This window comes from Macrobrachium rosenbergii, chromosome 5, assembly GCF_040412425.1.
Source record: "Macrobrachium rosenbergii isolate ZJJX-2024 chromosome 5, ASM4041242v1, whole genome shotgun sequence".
Lineage (NCBI taxonomy): Eukaryota > Metazoa > Arthropoda > Malacostraca > Decapoda > Palaemonidae > Macrobrachium > Macrobrachium rosenbergii.
The window spans coordinates 25,072,640-25,090,960 of record NC_089745.1 but is presented as its reverse complement, the minus strand read 5'-3'; the positions used below and the strand labels follow the sequence as shown (position 1 = coordinate 25,090,960).

The window sequence follows — 18,321 nt, the reverse complement described above, 5'->3', positions numbered from 1 at the left end:
CTAATGAGTTATTTTTTTTTCTTTATATTGTACACTAAACTGCGATGATTTTGGTATGTAACAAATTGTAAAATGATCAAAGCAACACAGAGAAAATATCACAAAATGATGCAAGAATTCGTTACGCGCGGACGTAAAAAAAAATTTTTTTTTTCAAAAATTCACCATAAATCGAAATATTGTGCTAGAGACTTCCAGTATGTTGCAAAATGAAGGTAATTGATTGAATATTACTAGACTGTAAGTGTTTTTGACCATTTCAGTCGAGTTAACGTTGACCGAAGGTCGAATTTTTTCTATTTATCGTGATTTAATATGAAAATATTTCAAAACTGATAAAAGATACAACCATGAGTTATTTTTTGTTGTATTCTGCATGAAATTGCGCACATTTTCATATATAAAACTTTATGTAACAACTAATATAAAATGGTGCAAACATTACAACAAAGTGACGAAAGAATTTCTGAGATGTTCGGTCGAGTTACCGCACGGATGTATGGAAAAAGTTTTTTCAAAAATTCACCATAAATCGAAATATTGTGCTAGAGACTTCTCGTTTGTTGCAAAATGAAGGTAAATGATTGAATATTACTAGAATGTAAGAGTTTTAGCTTACAATTGCGTTTTTCGACCATTTCGGTTGAGTCAAAGTTGACCGAAGGTTGAAATTTTGGCACTTATCGTGATTTATATGAAAATATTTCAAAACTGATAAAAGTTACAACCATGGGTTGTTTTTTGTTGTATTTTACATGAAATTGCACACATTTTCTTATATAAAACCTTATGTAACAGCTAATATAAAACGGTGCAAAAATTACGACAAAATGACAAAAGAATTTCTGAAATTTTCGGCCGAGTTGCTGTGCGGACATAAGGAAAAAGTTTTTTTTAAAATTCACCATAAATTGAAATATTATGCTAGAGACTTCCAATTTGTTGCAAAATGAAGTAAATGATTGAATATTACTAGAATGTAAGACTTTTAGCTTACAATTGCGTTTTTCAACCATTTTGGTCGCATCAAAGATGACCGAAGGTTGAAATTTTTTGTAGTCGACGTACGGTACGTCCGCTCGTCACCTGACAGACAATTTTAGTCGACTTACGATACGTCCAGTCGGCGTTTAAGGGTTAACTTGGCATATGACACAAGGGGAGCGTTGCCCACAGTGTGTCAAAGGATTTCTACATACTGAAATCTCTCTCTCTCTCTCTCTCTTTTTTTTTTTTTTCCTTCCTACGCCATGAATTTCCATCTTTTGATACCTAACCTAAGAATAACTTCTCTCTCTCATGTTATTCTCTCTAATAACTCATAAATAATTTAACTCTCAATATTTTAAGTAAGGACAAACCTCATCTCTCTTAAACGCCGAGCCTCTATTTACAAAAGTGTCTGCTGTATGCCGACGGGGTTTGAGAGTTAGCACCGAAGCGGAAAAAGTTTTTTTAAAAATCACAGCACGCTTAGTTTTTAAGATTTAGAGTTCATTTTTGGCTCCTTTTTTTCTCATTGCCTGAAGTTTAGTATGCAATCATCAGAAATGAAACAAATATAATTATCATATGTAAATATTGAAATATATGACAGCGCAAAAAAAAATTTCATGTATAATTGTATACAAATCGCGCTGTGAGCAAAACGGTTAAAGCTAATGAGTTATTTTTTTTTCGTTGTATTGTACACTAAATTGCAATGATTTTGGTATATAACAAATTGTAAAACAATCAAAGCAACACAGAGAAAATAATATTACAAAATGATGCAAGAATTCGTTACACGCGGACGTAAAAGTTGTTTTTTTAAATTCACCATAAATCGAAATATTGTGCTAGAGACTTCCAGTTTGTTGCAAAATGAAGGTAATTGATTGAATATTACTAGACTGTAAGTGTTTTAGCTTACAATTGCAGTTTTCGACCATTTCGGTCGAGTTAAAGTTGACCGAAGGTAGAATTTTTTCTATTTATCGTAATTTATATGAAAATATTTCAAAACTGATAAAAGCTACAACCATGAGTTATTTTTTGTTGTATTCTACATGAAATTGCACACATTTTCATATATAAAACGTTATGTATCAGGTAATACAAAACGGTGCAAAAATTACGACAAATTGACTAAGGAATTTCTGAGATTTTCAGCAGTTAGCGCACACGGATGTAAGGAAAAAGTTTTTAAAAAAATTTACCATAAATCGAAATATTGTGCTAGAGACTTCTCGTTTGTTGCAAAATGAAGGTAAATGATTGAATATTACTAGAATGCAAGAGTTTTAGCTTACAATTGCATTTTTCGGCCATTTCGGTTGAGTCAAAGTTGACCAAGGTTGAAATTTTGGTACTTATCGTGATTTATATGAAAATATGTCAAAATTGATACAAGCTACAACCATGAGTTATTTTTCATTGTATTCTACATGAAACTGCGCACATTTTCACATATAAATCTTTATGTAACAGCTAATACAAAACTGTGCAAAAATTATGACAGTGACTAAAGAATTTCTGAGATTGTAAGAGCCTGACGCTGTCTCTTCCAAACACGTGTTCGTGTGTTCATCGTCCATCGGAGTGGCAAGACGTTTGGCGTCTTCATAAACAGAAACATACACACACTTTGATACAGAAGATTCGTTGGAACATTATGAGTACATGATTAGAATGCTTGCATGGTAATGCAAGTAGTGGTAATTGTACATACATTAAGACAACAATGGTTAGGGAGAAACAGACGGAAATATTGTATGGATGAAATCGCGTTCCTTTAGAGAAAGAAAAAGAGGCGCTCTTGTTGTCTTGTTCACTCCGATGGACGACGAACACACGTGTTTGGAAGAGACGGCGTCAGGCTCTTACAAGATTTTCAGCAGTTAGCGCGTGGATGTAAGGAAAATTTTTTTTCAAAAATTCACCATAAATCAAAATATTGTACTAAAGACTAATCTTTTGTTGCAAAATGAAGGTAAATGATTGAATATTACTAAAATGTAAGATTTTTAGCTTACAATTTCATTTTTCGACCATTTCAGTCGAGTCAAAGTTGACCGAAGGTTGAAATTTTGGCACCTATCGTGATTTATATGAAAATATGTCAAAATTGATAAAAGCTACAACCATGAGTCATTTTTTTTTTTATTTTACATGAAATTGCGCACATTTTCATATATAAAACTTTATGTAATGGCTAATACAAAACTGTGCAAAAATTACGACAAAGTGACTAAAGAATTTCTGAGATTTTCAGCAGTTAGCGCGTGCGGACGTAAGGAAAGTCTTTTTCAAAAATTCACCATAAATCAAAATATTGTGCTAGAGACTTCTCGTTTGTTGCAAAATGAAGGTAAATGATTGAATATTACTAGAATGTAAGAGTTTTAGCTTACAATTGCATTTTTCAACCATTTCGGTCGAGTCAAAGTTGACCAAAGGTTGAAATTTTGGCACTTATCGTGATTTATATGAAAATATGTCAAAATTAGTAAAAGCTACAACCATGAGTTATTTTTTGTTGTATTCTACATGAAATTGTGCACATTTACATATATAAAACTTTATGTAAAGGCTAATAGAAAACGGTGCAAAAATTACGACAAATTGACTAAAGAATTTCTGAGATTTTCAGCAGAGTCAGCTGATGCTTTCTTTATGGGATAAGAAAGAAATTCACGCATGCGCAGCTGGGTCACGCTTGTAAACTAAACAACAGTGTGATCTGTGAACTCCCAGCATCCCTCAAGGCGCAATTTAAAATTTTTCGCAAACGAGGCCTATACGTATTTTTCCGTGAATATTTAAAAAAATCTTTTTGTAGTCGACATATTTTACGTCCACTTGGCACCCAACAGACAATTTTTGTTGACGTAAAATACGTCCAGTTGGCATTAAAGGGTTAAACAGATTGGACAAAAATATGCACACACAATTAAATAGAATGGCCAAAGTTTTGGATAAACAGAAAAGTAATCAATATACTCGAAAAACAAAGGTATTGAATTCACATTCAGAGGACCCCTGAGGCAACAGGTAACTATACCTGCTGTATGTTCACATAATTACACAAAAACTAAATCTTTTAAACGCTTCTAAAACCTATTCCTCTGTTCCTGCTGTTAACGTTAAATCACCTATATAGTGAAGCTCCCAGGAGTCTCCCTTGTTGCACACCTTTATACTACATACTGTTGAGAAAACTCATAAACAGCATAAACTTGACTCACCTGATCTCGCAGCTCATTTTCGTCATAGGCTTCTAGGTCACCTTCCTCTAATTCAAGTTGATCTTCACCTCTTTCCTCCTCATCCTCTGACACTTCTATATCCTCATCAGACAACTCAGCTTCCTGATCCAAAAAATCCGCTCGAATACCACTGAAATATATGAATGGAATTCAGAACCTTCATACTGGACAACATTCATAAACACTCCATTGAATTTATAAGCATTTACAGCAGTAAAATTCCCAACTTACATCTTCAACTGGCCTTCATATATATACTATATATAAAAATAAAATACTAAATAAATATTTATGGATAAACAAGTTCCCATATAAAATGTTTTGATGGTTTTTATACTTGTTAACTGTATGGTCTCTGCAGCAAAACCAACAGATTATATTTCCAAGTCATTCAAAATGATATTTTTATGATAAAATAAAGTTTGTTCATACTTACCTGGCAGATATATATATATATAGCTGTATTCTCCGAAAGGGACCGACAGAAATTCAAAACTTACGGCACATGCAGTTGGGCCAGGTGGTTAGTACCCATTCCCGCCGCTGGGAGGCGGGTATCAGGTACCATTCCCATTTTCTATTCAGATTTTCTAGAAACTAGAACTACTGTCTCCTGAGGGGAGGAGGGGGGTACTATGATTATATATATCTGCCAGGTAAGTATGAACAAACTTTATTTTATCATAAAAATATCATTTTGTTCATGACACTTACCTGACAGATATATATATAGCTGAATCCCACCATTGGAGGTGGGAAGAGACAGAATAGGATTTAGGAAACAAACATATGTAGGCGATTGACGCCTTGGTTCCTTACCTGTTAGCATTGCTAACTTCGTGATTACTGTCACCCAAGTCTGCTTCTGCTTTACTAGAGAACTCCAGCGGGGTAGAGACCTATAAAGCTGGTGAAATCTAGACGATCTGTCAACAGGGGCGAGACCACAATGTGACTAGACCATATGACCTTACTGTGAGGGCAAAAGGACAAACTAAACAACCACCTGACCAAGCCTAGTTACGTCAAGAATAATTAACATAAACTAAGGACTCAGCACCACCACAGGTGGAGACCCAACAACCATAAAAACAACACATCAAAATATTTAAAAACACACAAAAACAAAACTAAAGGAGAGGATGAGAGTCGCTTTCTGCCCCCAAGATCGTATTTGCGGAAACGTTACTAGGTCCCAGCGCAAGCAATTCTCATAGGATGTCTTTACTTCTGTGAGATAATGAGAAGCAAAGACAGAATTGCTTTCTCAAAAAGTGGCACCCAGAATGTCATTGAGAGACTGGTTTTTCTGGAAAGCCACTGAGGTAGCAATGGCTCACTTCATGAGCCTTGACCTTCAAAGTTCTCAAATCAGATCGTCTAGAACAATGGAATGGGCGTCCTATGATGGTGGACTTCAAAAAAGAAACGCCAGGGCATTCTTTCGAGAGAGGTATATCAGGCCTCTTAACCGAAACCACCAAAGATTGCTAGAAGGACCTCTACAATCCTGGGTCCTCTGTAAATAAAATTTCAGAGCCCTGACAGGACACAGGGTTCTCTCAGGTTCTTGTCCAGTGATGTTCGTCAAGCCCTTAATTTCAAAGGACCTGGGCCAAGGGGAAGACGGGTTTTCATTCTTGGCAAGAAACATAGGGCTCAGAGAACAGACAGCATCAGGGCCTCTGAAACCTATAATCTTGCTGATCGCTTGAAGTTCACTAACTCTCTTTCGTGTGGAGTCGCCAGAGCAGTTAGGAAAATAGCTTTCTTGGTTACATCTTTGAAGGAAGCAGAATGTAAAGGTTCAAATCTCTTGGACATCAGGAATTTTAGAACGACATCTAAATTCCACGAAGGTAACTTAGGGGCGGCTACCTTAGACGTCTCAAAAGACCTTAGAAGATCATGAAGGTCTTTATTGTCCGATAAGTCAAGGCCTCTATGCCTAAAGACCATTGACAGCATACTCCTATAGCCTTTGATGGTAGGGACTGCCAGCTTTAAATCCTTTCTCAAATAAAAAAGGAAGTCCGCTATCTGGGACACAGAGGTTGTGGTACAGGAAATTCCCTTAAGTTTGCACCACTTCCTAAAAATGACCCACTTAGACTGGTACACTGCGCTGGATGAGGCTCTCCTGGCGTTGGCGTCGCCTTTAGCCACTGGTTTAGAAAAACCTCTGGCTCTGAGCAACTTCTCGATAGTCTGTATGCAGTCAGACTCAGAGCGGGAAGGTTTTGTGGTACCTCTCGAAGTGGGGTTGTTTGAGAAGATCTGTTCTCAAAGGAAGCGTTCTTGGAAAACCCACCAAGAGAGACATGACCTCTGTGAACCACTCCGCTGAAGGCCAAAAAAATTTTAAAGTCATTCTCGTCCCTTCTGAAGCTACAAACTTCCTGACGACTTCCCCAGAATCTTGAATGGGGAAAGGCATACAGATCTAGACCCTTCCAGTCCCAGAGAAAGGCATCTACTGCTAGGGCTCCCGGTCGAGAACGGGAGAGCAGTAAAGAGGCAGCCTTGTGATCCTTGAAGTTGCAAAATGTCCACCAGGGATGTCCCCAAAGCTTCCAAAGCTCCTGACACACTTCCTGCTTCAGAGTCCACTCTGTTGGCAGAAGCTGATGCTGCCGACTGAGAAGGTCCGCGTGGACATTCTCGACCCCTGCTACGAAACGAGTGAGAATTGTCACCCGACGAGAATGTGCCCACAGCAGGATCTCCTTGGCAATCAAGAACAGGGACCGAGAATGAGTACCTCCCTGTTTCTTGAGGTACGCCAGGGCCGTGGTGTTGTCTGAGTTGACTTGAATTACCCGGCCTGCAACTTGATCTTCAAGAACTGAAGAGCCAAGAAAATCGCCAATTCTTTTAGATTGATGTGCCAGGACACCTGTTCCCCTTTCCAGGTGCCTGACACTTCCTCCCCCCCCAGTGTTGCTCCCCATCCCTCCCTGGACGCGGAAAAACAACACTAGGTCGGGTTCTGAAGAGAGAGAGACCCCTTCTGCCAACTTTAAGGGGATCGAGCCACCACCAAGATGGTCCTTGACAGAGAGAGAGATCCTGAGAGACTCCTCCAGATCCTCCTTGTTCTTCCAGTTGTCCGCAAAAAAAACTGTAGGGGTCTGAGATGCAGTCTCCCAGGGAAACAAACTTCTCCAGTGATGAAATGGTCCCCAGCAGACTCATCCATTCCTCACCGAGCATGTTTCTTTCCCCAGGAAGGCCGAAACTTTTCTAAAGCAGTGCTGCTGACGTTCCTGGGATGGAAAAGCTCGAAAAACCACTGAATCCATCTGAATCCCCAGATAAAGAATGGACTGAGAGGGGATCAGATGCGACTTCTCTAAATTCACAAGAAGTCCCAGGGACTTTGTCAGCTCAAAGTTGAATGTAAGTCCTCCAGACACCTTTCTTCCGATGTGGCTCTGATGAGCCAGTCGTCCAGATAGAGCGAGATCCTTATACCCGCCAAGATGAAGCCACCGGGCAACGCCACATTCCTCATCAGGACTGTGAAGACTGTCGGACCAGGAGCTGTACTCAGTCCGAAACAGAGAGCTCTGAACTGGTACACTCTTCCCCCAGGACAAACCTCAAATACTTTCTCGACTGAGGATGAATGGGGACATGAAAATAAGCGTCCTGGAGGTCCAGAGAGACCATCCAATCGCCTGGTCTTAAGGCGCATTGATAACAGACTGGGGCGTTTCCATTTTGAACTTTTCTTTGACGACAAAATTGTTCAGTCTGCTGACATCAGGACTGGTCTCCACCCCTGACTGTTTTGGAACTAGGAAGAGACGATTGTAAAACCTGGAGACTCCAGATCCAGGACTCGCTCTATGGCCTCTTCTGATCATTTCTTCCAGCAGATCTAAAAGGATCTGTTGCTTCTCTGGACGGAAGAAGGCGACAGATCTCTGGGAGTTGAGGACAGGGGGTTTTCGAGAACGGGATCCTGTAACCTTTCTTGATTACATTGAGGACCAGGAATCCGCCCTCTTTACTTTCCAGGCTTCCAAAACAGGAGAAGCCTGGCTCCTACTGGTGTCTGGAGGTGGAGAAAGTCACTTCTTGCCCCTTTTAGAAGGGGTGGCTCCGCCTCTGGAGAGACCTCTTCCTCGGGAAAAGATCTAGAGGAGGAAGATCTCCCATGAAAGGGCTTCTGTCTCTTCGGTCTGGTAGTCCCTGCGAAGACGTGGAAGGGACACTAGGGCGCTCTGGAAGACTGTGCAAGGAGATCCTGAGTAGCCTTCTCCTTAAGGCTGGAGGCGAGATCCTTGACAAGCAGCTGGGGAAGAGATGGCTGGACAGAGGGGCAGAAAGTAACTCAGCCCTCTGAACAGGAGAAACCGACTTGGCAGCAAAATTGCAGTATAAAGCCCTCTTCTTTAGGAGGGTTGTACAAAAATGGGAAGCCAGTTCATCTGGTCGCCATCCCTGACTGCCTTGTCCATGCAAGACAGTACACTGGACAGCTCCCCAGAGAAATAGAATCTGGACTACTAGTCCTGAAGTCCAAGGCCCCCCAAGCACCAGTCCAGAAAGTTAAAGACCTCCATAGACTTGAAAAGGCCTTTCAGATGGTGGTCGGTCTCAGAAAGAGTCCAGGACACTTTCGCCCTGAAAGGAGAGACCTCCTGAAGCATCAACAAGGCTCCTTTTGCAAAGTCGCCCCTGAGAGGAAGAAAGGAACCCTTGAGCCAATTTCCTCTCCCCGTCTCATACCACATTCCAGCTTTCCCGCACAATCTTGACGGGGGTAGAGCGAAGGAAGATTTTCCTGAGACTTCCTATCTTCCATCCAAGAGTTGACTCTCTTGAGAGCTTTTCTAGTAGCCAGAGAAGTCTTCATTTGCAGGAAACCCCGCAGCATTTCTCACCTTCTAGAGAAAGCTAACTGCGAAGGAGGGGAAAGAGGAGCAGTAGGCTGAAATTTATCTGGAAAAAGTTCCTTAAGCATACTAGCCAAAACCCGGTAGTCGGAGAAAGACGACAGAGGGGGCTGCTCCTGCTCTGCAGAGTCCGACTCCTGAGACAAACCACCCTCTTCAACAGGAGCGACAGGAGAGTCTTCCAGGGCTAGAGGGAGACTAAGACCTTTGGGTCCACCTGCCCAGAGACCTCTTCTCGTGGGAAGAAGCAGCAGAAAAGTCCGGAGTAACTCGTACAGAAGCGCCCTGCCGAGCGTCCTGAAGAGCCACGCTTCACAAGCAGCCGAAAGTGTCCTGCCTCACAAGCTGCCGAAGCGCCCTGACGAGTCCTGAAGAGCGACCTGACGAGCTTCTTGACGAGAGTCCTGACGAGCGCCGTGCAGAGATCGGGAATGAAGAGAAGCGCCCTGGGGAGCGTCCTGCCAAACGCCAAAACAAGAGCGAAGCAAGAGGAGTGTCAAGAAGAGCGTCTTGGCGCGAACTCTTACTAGCGGCAAGCCGAGCTGCAAGAGGAGCGTCCTGATCAGCCAGCTGCGTCCACGACGAGGCAAGGAGAGCTGATGATCCGATGAACGATGAGGGCGACTACGAAAACCGCAGGAGAGAGAGAGACGAACGAAGAGCAGGAGAGGGAGACCTCTTAGATCTCTTAACTGGCAGCGTCAAATCTTACGGGCGCCACGCAGGCCCATCTCCTTAGCAGCGAAAGGGAAGCTAACTGCCGCTGCATATCCTGGAGAAGACGCTCAGGAGAGAGAAGCCCTCTCAGGAGAAGGGCTGCTCTTATGAGAAGAAGAGGGGAAGGAGACGTCCTCCTCCTCTACCAAGGGCGACGAGAGCTCTCTTCTTGGGGCGGCTGGGACGCTCAGCAACGCCTCCTCCGAAGAAGTCCTGGTCCTCTTCTGCGGCGGCAAAACGCGCAGCCAGTCGGGAGAAGACTCCAAAGCACGAAAAGAGGAGAAGCGTCCTCTTCAACGCAGCTCCTCTTGAACGGACGAGAGTCCAACCAAGAACGCGACCCCTTACGTGGGAGAGGGCGCCGAGGACGCGAGAAGCAGTCCTTTAAGGATCCGTGCGCCTTACGATCCTGGCAGCCTGGGAGACGCCAACAAGGCCTGCCGAAGGGACGCCAGATCGGTGGGGGTCCCCGTAACCCTCTTGGTGCTTTCGACATGCCCATTCCCTAAGTCCTGGGAGTTCGGCAGAGGTCCAGGCCTAGAGGCATTATAGGGCCGATCTGACGCCCCCTCCACAACACTGGGGATCACTACACTTCACTGCACTTTCGATCGCCAACACCTTAGACTCCAAAGTACGAATGGAGCTCAAAATCTCCGCAAGGGCATTACCTTCCGCAGACGCAATCACAGGGTTCAAGGCGACTCTACAGGGAAAGGAGAAGCATTAGTAGGATTAACAGGAGATAAATTAATACCCTGACTCCCAACAACAGACACACTCTGGAGGAAGACCTCCTTACACTATCACGCTCTAGCTTATAACGTAAGAATCGTAAGCCTTCCAATCAGAATCAGGCAATGATTCACACTCCTTTACTTGCAGCGATCATCCAACATACAGACATGCCCCCTACATCTCATGCATACTGTGTGAGGGTCTACCAAAGCTTTCGGTAGCCTCACCTTACACTCCTTCACAACACACACCCTGAAACTAGCAGAACTAGAACCAGACATCTTGTTTAAGAAATAGCCAAAACCAAAATCAAATCAGTCCAAAGAAGCGTATGCCTATCCACAAATCCAAAGTCAAAAACCAAAAGACAATCAGAATACTCAGTGGAAAAAATTTACGAAATCAAGGGCGGAGGTATTGACAACAGGTGTTGACAATACCGGGCGACAGAGAAAATCTGAATAGAAAATGGAATGGTCCTGATACCGCCTCCCAGCGGCGGGAATGGGTACTAACCACCTGGCCCAACTGCATGTGCCGTAAGTTTTTGAATTTCTGTCGGTCCCTTTCGGAGAATACAGCTATATATATATATATCTGTCAGGTAAGTGTCATGAACAAAATAGTATTTATAAGGGTATTCAAAATTAAAATACCAATCTTAGCTTATTATGGCAAATGACTGGATGCATAACATAAAATGAATAAAGAAAATGGATGAGACAAAATTGGACAAGTACACTAATCAGCCTCTTATAAGCTTTTCCTTTATTCAAACTCATTCAATCACACGTTTTTTTCAGTGTATATCTATATACACTAATAACCCTCTCATAAGCTTTTCCCTTATTCAAACTCTTTCAATCACAGTTTTTTTCAGTGCAACAAGTTATAAGCATTTAACGAAGTACATAAAACTGCAAAAGCATGGATAAATCAGTGAATTGTGTGTTAAATTCGAGATCAAATGCAGAGTGATTCCCAAATACATTGGAGTGGGAAGGAAAATACTACTGTAATAACCTCTGCTCAGCCAAGAAAACTTAGTACTGTATGCATGCTGATTAGCTTAATATGAATGCCTTGTGCCAAGTGGCTTATGAATGCTGAACGGGTAAACCAAAAGACTTTGGAATGGCTGGCAATAAATTTGCATTCTGACCTACCCTTAGTCCTCTGAAATCATGTGTACTGAACTCGAGAGATGCAATATGTCGTGGCTTTTGTATAAGTAATCTAGGCATTGTTAGGGCTTATGCTTGTATGTACTAAGGGCACTGGCACCTGTCAGTTGCAAAAAAGGTCTTGCCCTTGAAGAAAAAACTTGAGATTTCGACCAGCTTGATGACTTACTTGTTTATAAGCATACTGACTGTCTATGATTATGCAATGTTGACAAGGTAGGGGGAATTTTTTTTACTTGACCTTATCCAGATTTTGCCCATATCTGACAAGGCCTTGGCTCTATTAATACGAATAATTGAAAGATTACTATATTTATTGGTTGAGACACTATCTCTGATGATCTTCCCAGAGGATGATCAGATTTGTTATGTATCAAAACCAATTAGTCTCACTTCTTCCCAGAAAGTCAGATTTAATATGTACTCATGGGTTCAGAACTCATCTGAGGAAAAGATCAGATTTAGTGTGTATTAAAGGGTTTAGACACTATATCTGATCTCCATCTTGGAAGTTCAAACATACTGTGTATTTATGGGTTTAAACACTAAATCATATATTTGTGCTTCAGGAAGATGACCAGATTTAGTGTCTACACCCATAAATACCATACATGGTCTGGACACATACTCAACCTGATTTTCAAATTTACTGACTAAACTCATAAAAATGGACTGAATATGATCTTTCCAGAAGAACAGATCAGGTAATGCATGCACTTACAAGGTTTAGATCAGCCCTCTGAACATACTAAATCTGAAATGTACTATACATAAAAACTAAATAAGTCTGAACTATAGATGCTAAGGAGATCTGTAATTAATACTTACCCTTTGATTCTGTCTTTGAACCCTGTGAATGTGGTTCTTGCAACTTCATTTTCTTCATCATCATACTCAACAGCATCCTGAGCATCCTCATCATCTGCAAAATATACTTTTCTGTTAACAAACTAAGGCAGAATTATTTTGCTGAATTATTATTTTTGTGATCACAAAATTGTAAACAATTCTAACCTAAGTTATACTGCTTTCAACTTAACATGTGAACAAGGTATATGATTACAATATGAGTTTTTCAGAATGAATAGTGCACCTCTATTTTGAATTTCCACTTATGGGAATTGATGCTTTAAAGAAAAATACATTATATAGGCAACTATTAATAAGGTAGGTATTAGTAAGGTAGGTAGTACTGTAACGATTTCATAACATTTATCTAACTTTTGTTATCATGGTTTCATAATTCAAGCAATAAAGGGTTAAAGGGATAAAAACTTGCAATGATAAGAAAAATATGTTACGGATTTATTTTGACAAACATGCCAGCCAAAAAGTATAGGAAATCTAGAAACCTACTGGTTAAACATGCATTAAATGAAGAATCCAAGAAACTGGCAGAAATTTTTTAATAAACTGGGAATGGAGTTCCCAGGAAATTCATAATCAAGACTTTGGGGGTAAATTATAAGTAAGGGGCTAAGAAACAAATAGATACTTATATCATTGCCACACACCTCAAGTTTTAAGTCATTTGCAAAATTAAGATTTTACTTCTACAGAAGCATACCGTAGTGTATTTGAACAAGATATGAATCCCAATAGCTTACTGCTCTTATTTCTTAGTCTATAATGTTCTAGTGTCAATCTTATTTCTTAGTCTATAATGCTCTAGTGTCAATCTTATTCTAAAAAATAAATACACAAAAAGCCAACAACTCTGTAGATAATAATCTTTGCTTAAATATAAAAAAATTATATTCTATGCACATACAAAACTCCATGCAAGTACCAACTAACCTGAAAATGCAATTATCCTTCTTCGTTTCTTTTTCCTTTTACTTCTCATATCCTTATCATTATTTTCATCATCAGAAGACATAACTATCATCTGTGGCTCTGCTGTAACTGTGTTCCCTGCTTCTGTTACCCCACTGTTATCTCTGCTGTGATCCTTAAGCAGAGTTAATTCACTTCCTATACAACCTAAACTGTCTTCCTTCTGCCTGAAATTTGAGAGAAATTTTGTAAAAACTCAACTGCTTCAATACAAAGTCATTGCTTACAGTGCCACAAAATTTTCACTATATAAAAGTTCTCTGAAGAAAGGAGTGTAGCTGCAATAATGTAATGGTGAGTATCATGACTGCACAGTGAGATCCATTAGGTATCAGCTTTAAAGTCAGTTAATCTCTTAGTTAAATTTTCACAGCAAGTATAGCAAGTATACGGCACTGTATACCAAGCAAAAAATCCCATACCAAGGCATGGATCACTGAAATGCTTTTTGCACAGCAGTTCAATGAATGTTTCATCACAAAAGCAAAAAGCAAAATGCTTAATCAAATGCTACAAACACCCAGATGCACGGACTGTATTTCTGCCCCACGAAACGACCTTGCTTCTCCTGCCTCTCAACTAAGGGTTCATTCAAGTACATCAGGGCACCTATACTCAACAAGTCAACTTTGTGGTAGCAATATATTGGCTGTTCTGTATTGTATATATGAAATATTAAATTTATAATATGATTGCTCTAAGTTTTTATATTTAATTTAAAATTTTTTATATAACAACATTTGTTCTCACTGCTTTTAGTATTAACAAAAATTCACTCTCATTGCAAGTCTATTATGGTGAGAGATCACCTGGATGTAAGTTTGGCTGCATAGTCAGGAAAGTATGAAATAATGGGATTGAACAGGTGCAGTAGATGTCTGAGTGTGATAAAAATTTGTTGGTAAGAGAGCACCTACCGATTTCACCCAGCAGGGTTGTAGTGCCTGGAGAAGCATACACTGTTAGGCATTGTTGGTGGAAAAACAATTTTGGTATGCTCTTGGTAAATTGTGTGCAGCCTGGTGTAACAGTATCTGTGAATAAGCTTATGCTCTTCTTGACAGACTATTTTGGTACAAGGGTTGACAATTATTGAGGTGTCAGCAGGCAGCATGTGTTGGCATGTTATGTTAGACGACTAATAGTTTGTTTGCTGACAGTGATTGTACTTTAGCGCTATGGACTGAAATTAAGGTGACATTAAAAAGCTGTCAAAATTAATAATGACTGTGGTTAAGGAGAGATTTATTCAGTTAGGTATTGTTTACAGGGATTCAGTTATCCTGTGCTGACTGGAAAATTTCTGTAAATAAAACTACTAGAAAAATAAGTCTTCAAGTTAAGTCGTTTGATTTACTCCCCAAGATTGTTGAAGTAACCACTGATCTTGCTCCACACTCTTCAATTAATTATCACTGGTTTCTAGGAGGAAAAACCACAGTAACATGGTATGAGCAGCTCCTGATGCCAACCCTGCCATCAACATCATACACTGCTAAGAAGCAGTCACCATTTCCAATGAAATAATGTTTCTCTGCGGAGCAATGGATTTATCGAAACTGGAAATGATGAATTCTTGTTGGAAAAATCTGTGGAGTGAGGCTGTGAATAACTTCAGAGGCTTCCCAGATACCGAAAGTAAGGTGCAGAGGATAACTGATTTGGCAAGGTAAGTTGGTGTCAATGGAATAGGGAACACGATCAAGACAATGTCACTGAGCAACGTGAAGAGGATTTCGAGTTGACAAATTAGGAGTTGGAAGATCTCATAAGCTCATCTACACTGGGTGGAGGAAGATGAATCAGAAAGTGAAGCTAAACAACCAAAGTGGGTACAGGAAAAAATGTGAAGCTGAACCAGCAAAATGGACACAGGAAAAAATGAGAAGCTGAACCACCAAAATGGAGACAAGAAAAAATGTGAAGCCGAGCCACCAAAATGGAAACTGGAAAAGATGAGTGAAATGTTTAGCATAATTCAAAATGCTAAAGATAAAGGAGTATGTTCATTTCATGCAATGCAGCAACAATGTCACCAATTTGATAACTTGAAGCAGTGATGCTGCTAGAGCAGTTGTATGATGAACTAAAAAAAATAAAGAAAACAATTGCCAATTATGATTTCATCCAAGAAAATACAAAAAAAGTGACATTATAGAAAATCCTTAGCCTTCCCCTTCTGCTCCTGACATCACACAGCTGTCTCCATACTCTCCTATCAGGTCTCTTTTACTTCCTCCAAGCCCTGAGGATGACCCTTCAGATATTTCAGCACAAGGACAGTACACCGAATGTCTTCACAGTGCCTACGAGATAATTCATCTCATGTCATTTTTCTAGGCAATGTACACCATCAGTGTTGCCATCCTTGTCATCATCATCATCATAGCAAGAGCACCAAAAACAAAGGAAGGAGCAATTGGGAAGTACCCAAGTAAGATAAGATATTTAATCAAATATTTTCCTCATATAATTAGTCTATCATGTTAGAGAGAGAGAGAGAGAGAGAGAGTATTTTCCTCATAATCTACAGTATTTCCATTCACCATTAGTCTATCGTGTCAGAGAGAGAGAGAGAGAGAGAGAGAGAGAGAGAGAGAGAGAGAGAGAGAGAGAGAGAGAGAGAGAGAGCATTCTGATACTGTGCTAAGACACCCTCCTACATACAGTATCAATACATCCTCTCTCCATCATTTCTCATTTTTTATTTCTTGGTGTTTTGTCCTAATTTTCACTTACAAACATGATGAAAAACATTAGAAATGATAATGCCTTACACATTCCAATCCAGGCAAATGTGCACTGAGTAGTATGTATATGACGATAAATTGTTCATTTTGCTTAGTTAAATTTTTTTTATTCCTACTATAAAAGAAATACTTTATCCATAATTTATATTACTCTATGGTTATTATACGTAGTATTGGGGTTTACATGGGAATATGTAGGATGGCTAACGTTCATTTTGCCCTACATACATAATCAGAAGTCGTCTATTTACTTTGGTTTAATATTCTTTTTTATTTATACTATACAAGAAATACCACATTCATAATTTCTGTTATCCTTTACTAAGTATAAGTAATATTAGTTATAATAATACAAGGTATAGGGTTGATATGAGCATCATAGATTTTCTGTATAATCAGTATGTGCATAGTACTGTACTCTTACGAGGCATTTGTGATTATCCGTGGTATCAGGAATCTACAGGTAATAAGGTTTCAATATACTTTCCAGCAGCCAGAGTGAACTATCAGTAATGTTAAACCACAGCAGCAGTAAATTAACTCAAGCATGGAAAACAATCATTCTATTATTGCCTACCCGAAGGAAAATAACAGGAAGAGAAGACAGGCCAGCAAACTAGATACAACCCATTTATTATTTTTTTTCTGCTGCCAACATCAGCCAAAGCTCAAAAACTTACAGCTATATGAATGTCAGGTAAGACTCATAGAAATAACTACTTACAATACAAACATATACACTAAACAGAAAAAAAAACTTCAAACACTTTTATCATCATAATTACTGCATTATTAAAAAAGTAGTTACATGTGACTATATTACCTCCACTAGCACAAAAGGCTTGTTTTTAAGTGAAAGGGTATCACTTGGATTACCACATTTTTAAACAGCTGGCCCAAAATGCTTGTTCTTAAGTGAAAGGGTGTCATTTGGATAAACAAAGGTTGAGTACTTGGACTGCTTAAACAAAAACCACTTACTTAGTAAACTGACCACTGCAGAGCTCCAGCAGCTCATCATCCTCTCCTTCACTTGGCTTATCTTGATTCTCAGATAAAGCAGAGAATGCTGCTGGCATCTTTAACTCTTTCTCAGACTTCCCATTGACCTGACTAGTGAACCCACCAGAACACAGACCCATTAAATCATTGATATCTTGCGTTGGTGGGAGATCATCATCGCAAAGGTCATTCATCTTGCTGGCAGGTCTTGTTGCTGGAACAAAAATTAACAGGGCTATTCATAAACATTAGTACTTGTATAACAATCATTATTATTGTTTGCTAGTTTAACCAAATTTGACTTTAAATACTCAATTCTTATAAGGTGGCTTCATGAATTAAATTCCAGTTTTTTTTTACTAATATAGTAATCAAATATGCTATAATAAAAATAATATTCTTTACTTCAGCTCAGGGCCATATACATGGAACATACAAAGTAGACACAATACAATACACACAATCTAAATACACGAGATAAAAAGATAAAAATGATAATAGGCAATATCTACACAGTTGCTGAAGTAGTAGTAAAAATAGTATTCATAATAATGGTACAGTACAGTAATGACAATAATAACACTGGGAATAATAGCAAAGATACTAAAAATTATAAAATAAAAACAGATTGCATACAATTGATTTCCTGCTAGGGATCTTAGGTTGTTACAGAAGACAGGTCCAGAAGGCTAGATACAAAAAGCGGAAAAAACAAATCTCAATAATGATAATAACTACAATAAAAACAACAACAATAATAATAACAGATTCTGCAGATAACATTTAATAAGTGCAAAAATAGAGAATAAGTATACACAGAAACTCAGGCCACCCATGTGAAGGAAGATAACATCATTTATGTAACATGATAACTGCAAAATTACTCTAATTATCCATGGAATTGAAGTGATTAATTTGTACATGGTAACATTAATGTTGGGCT

The 18,321-nt window shown here is 39.4% G+C and overlaps 1 protein-coding gene across 10 annotated transcripts in view; it reads right to left on the bottom strand.

Moving 5' to 3' along the window:
• LOC136838612 (claspin-like) overlaps positions 1-18,321 on the bottom strand; it is a 134,383-nt gene that overhangs the window by 27,317 nt on the left and 88,745 nt on the right. For all 10 annotated transcript variants that reach the window (XM_067103865.1, XM_067103871.1, XM_067103863.1 and 7 more), the window contains 4 exons: positions 17,358-17,592; positions 13,588-13,793; positions 12,619-12,712; positions 4,227-4,377 (listed from right to left, as the gene is read on the bottom strand). In XM_067103865.1, the coding sequence (XP_066959966.1) occupies positions 4,227-4,377; positions 12,619-12,712; positions 13,588-13,793; positions 17,358-17,592 (686 nt within the window). The remainder of the gene's footprint in view (positions 1-4,226; positions 4,378-12,618; positions 12,713-13,587; positions 13,794-17,357; positions 17,593-18,321) is intronic.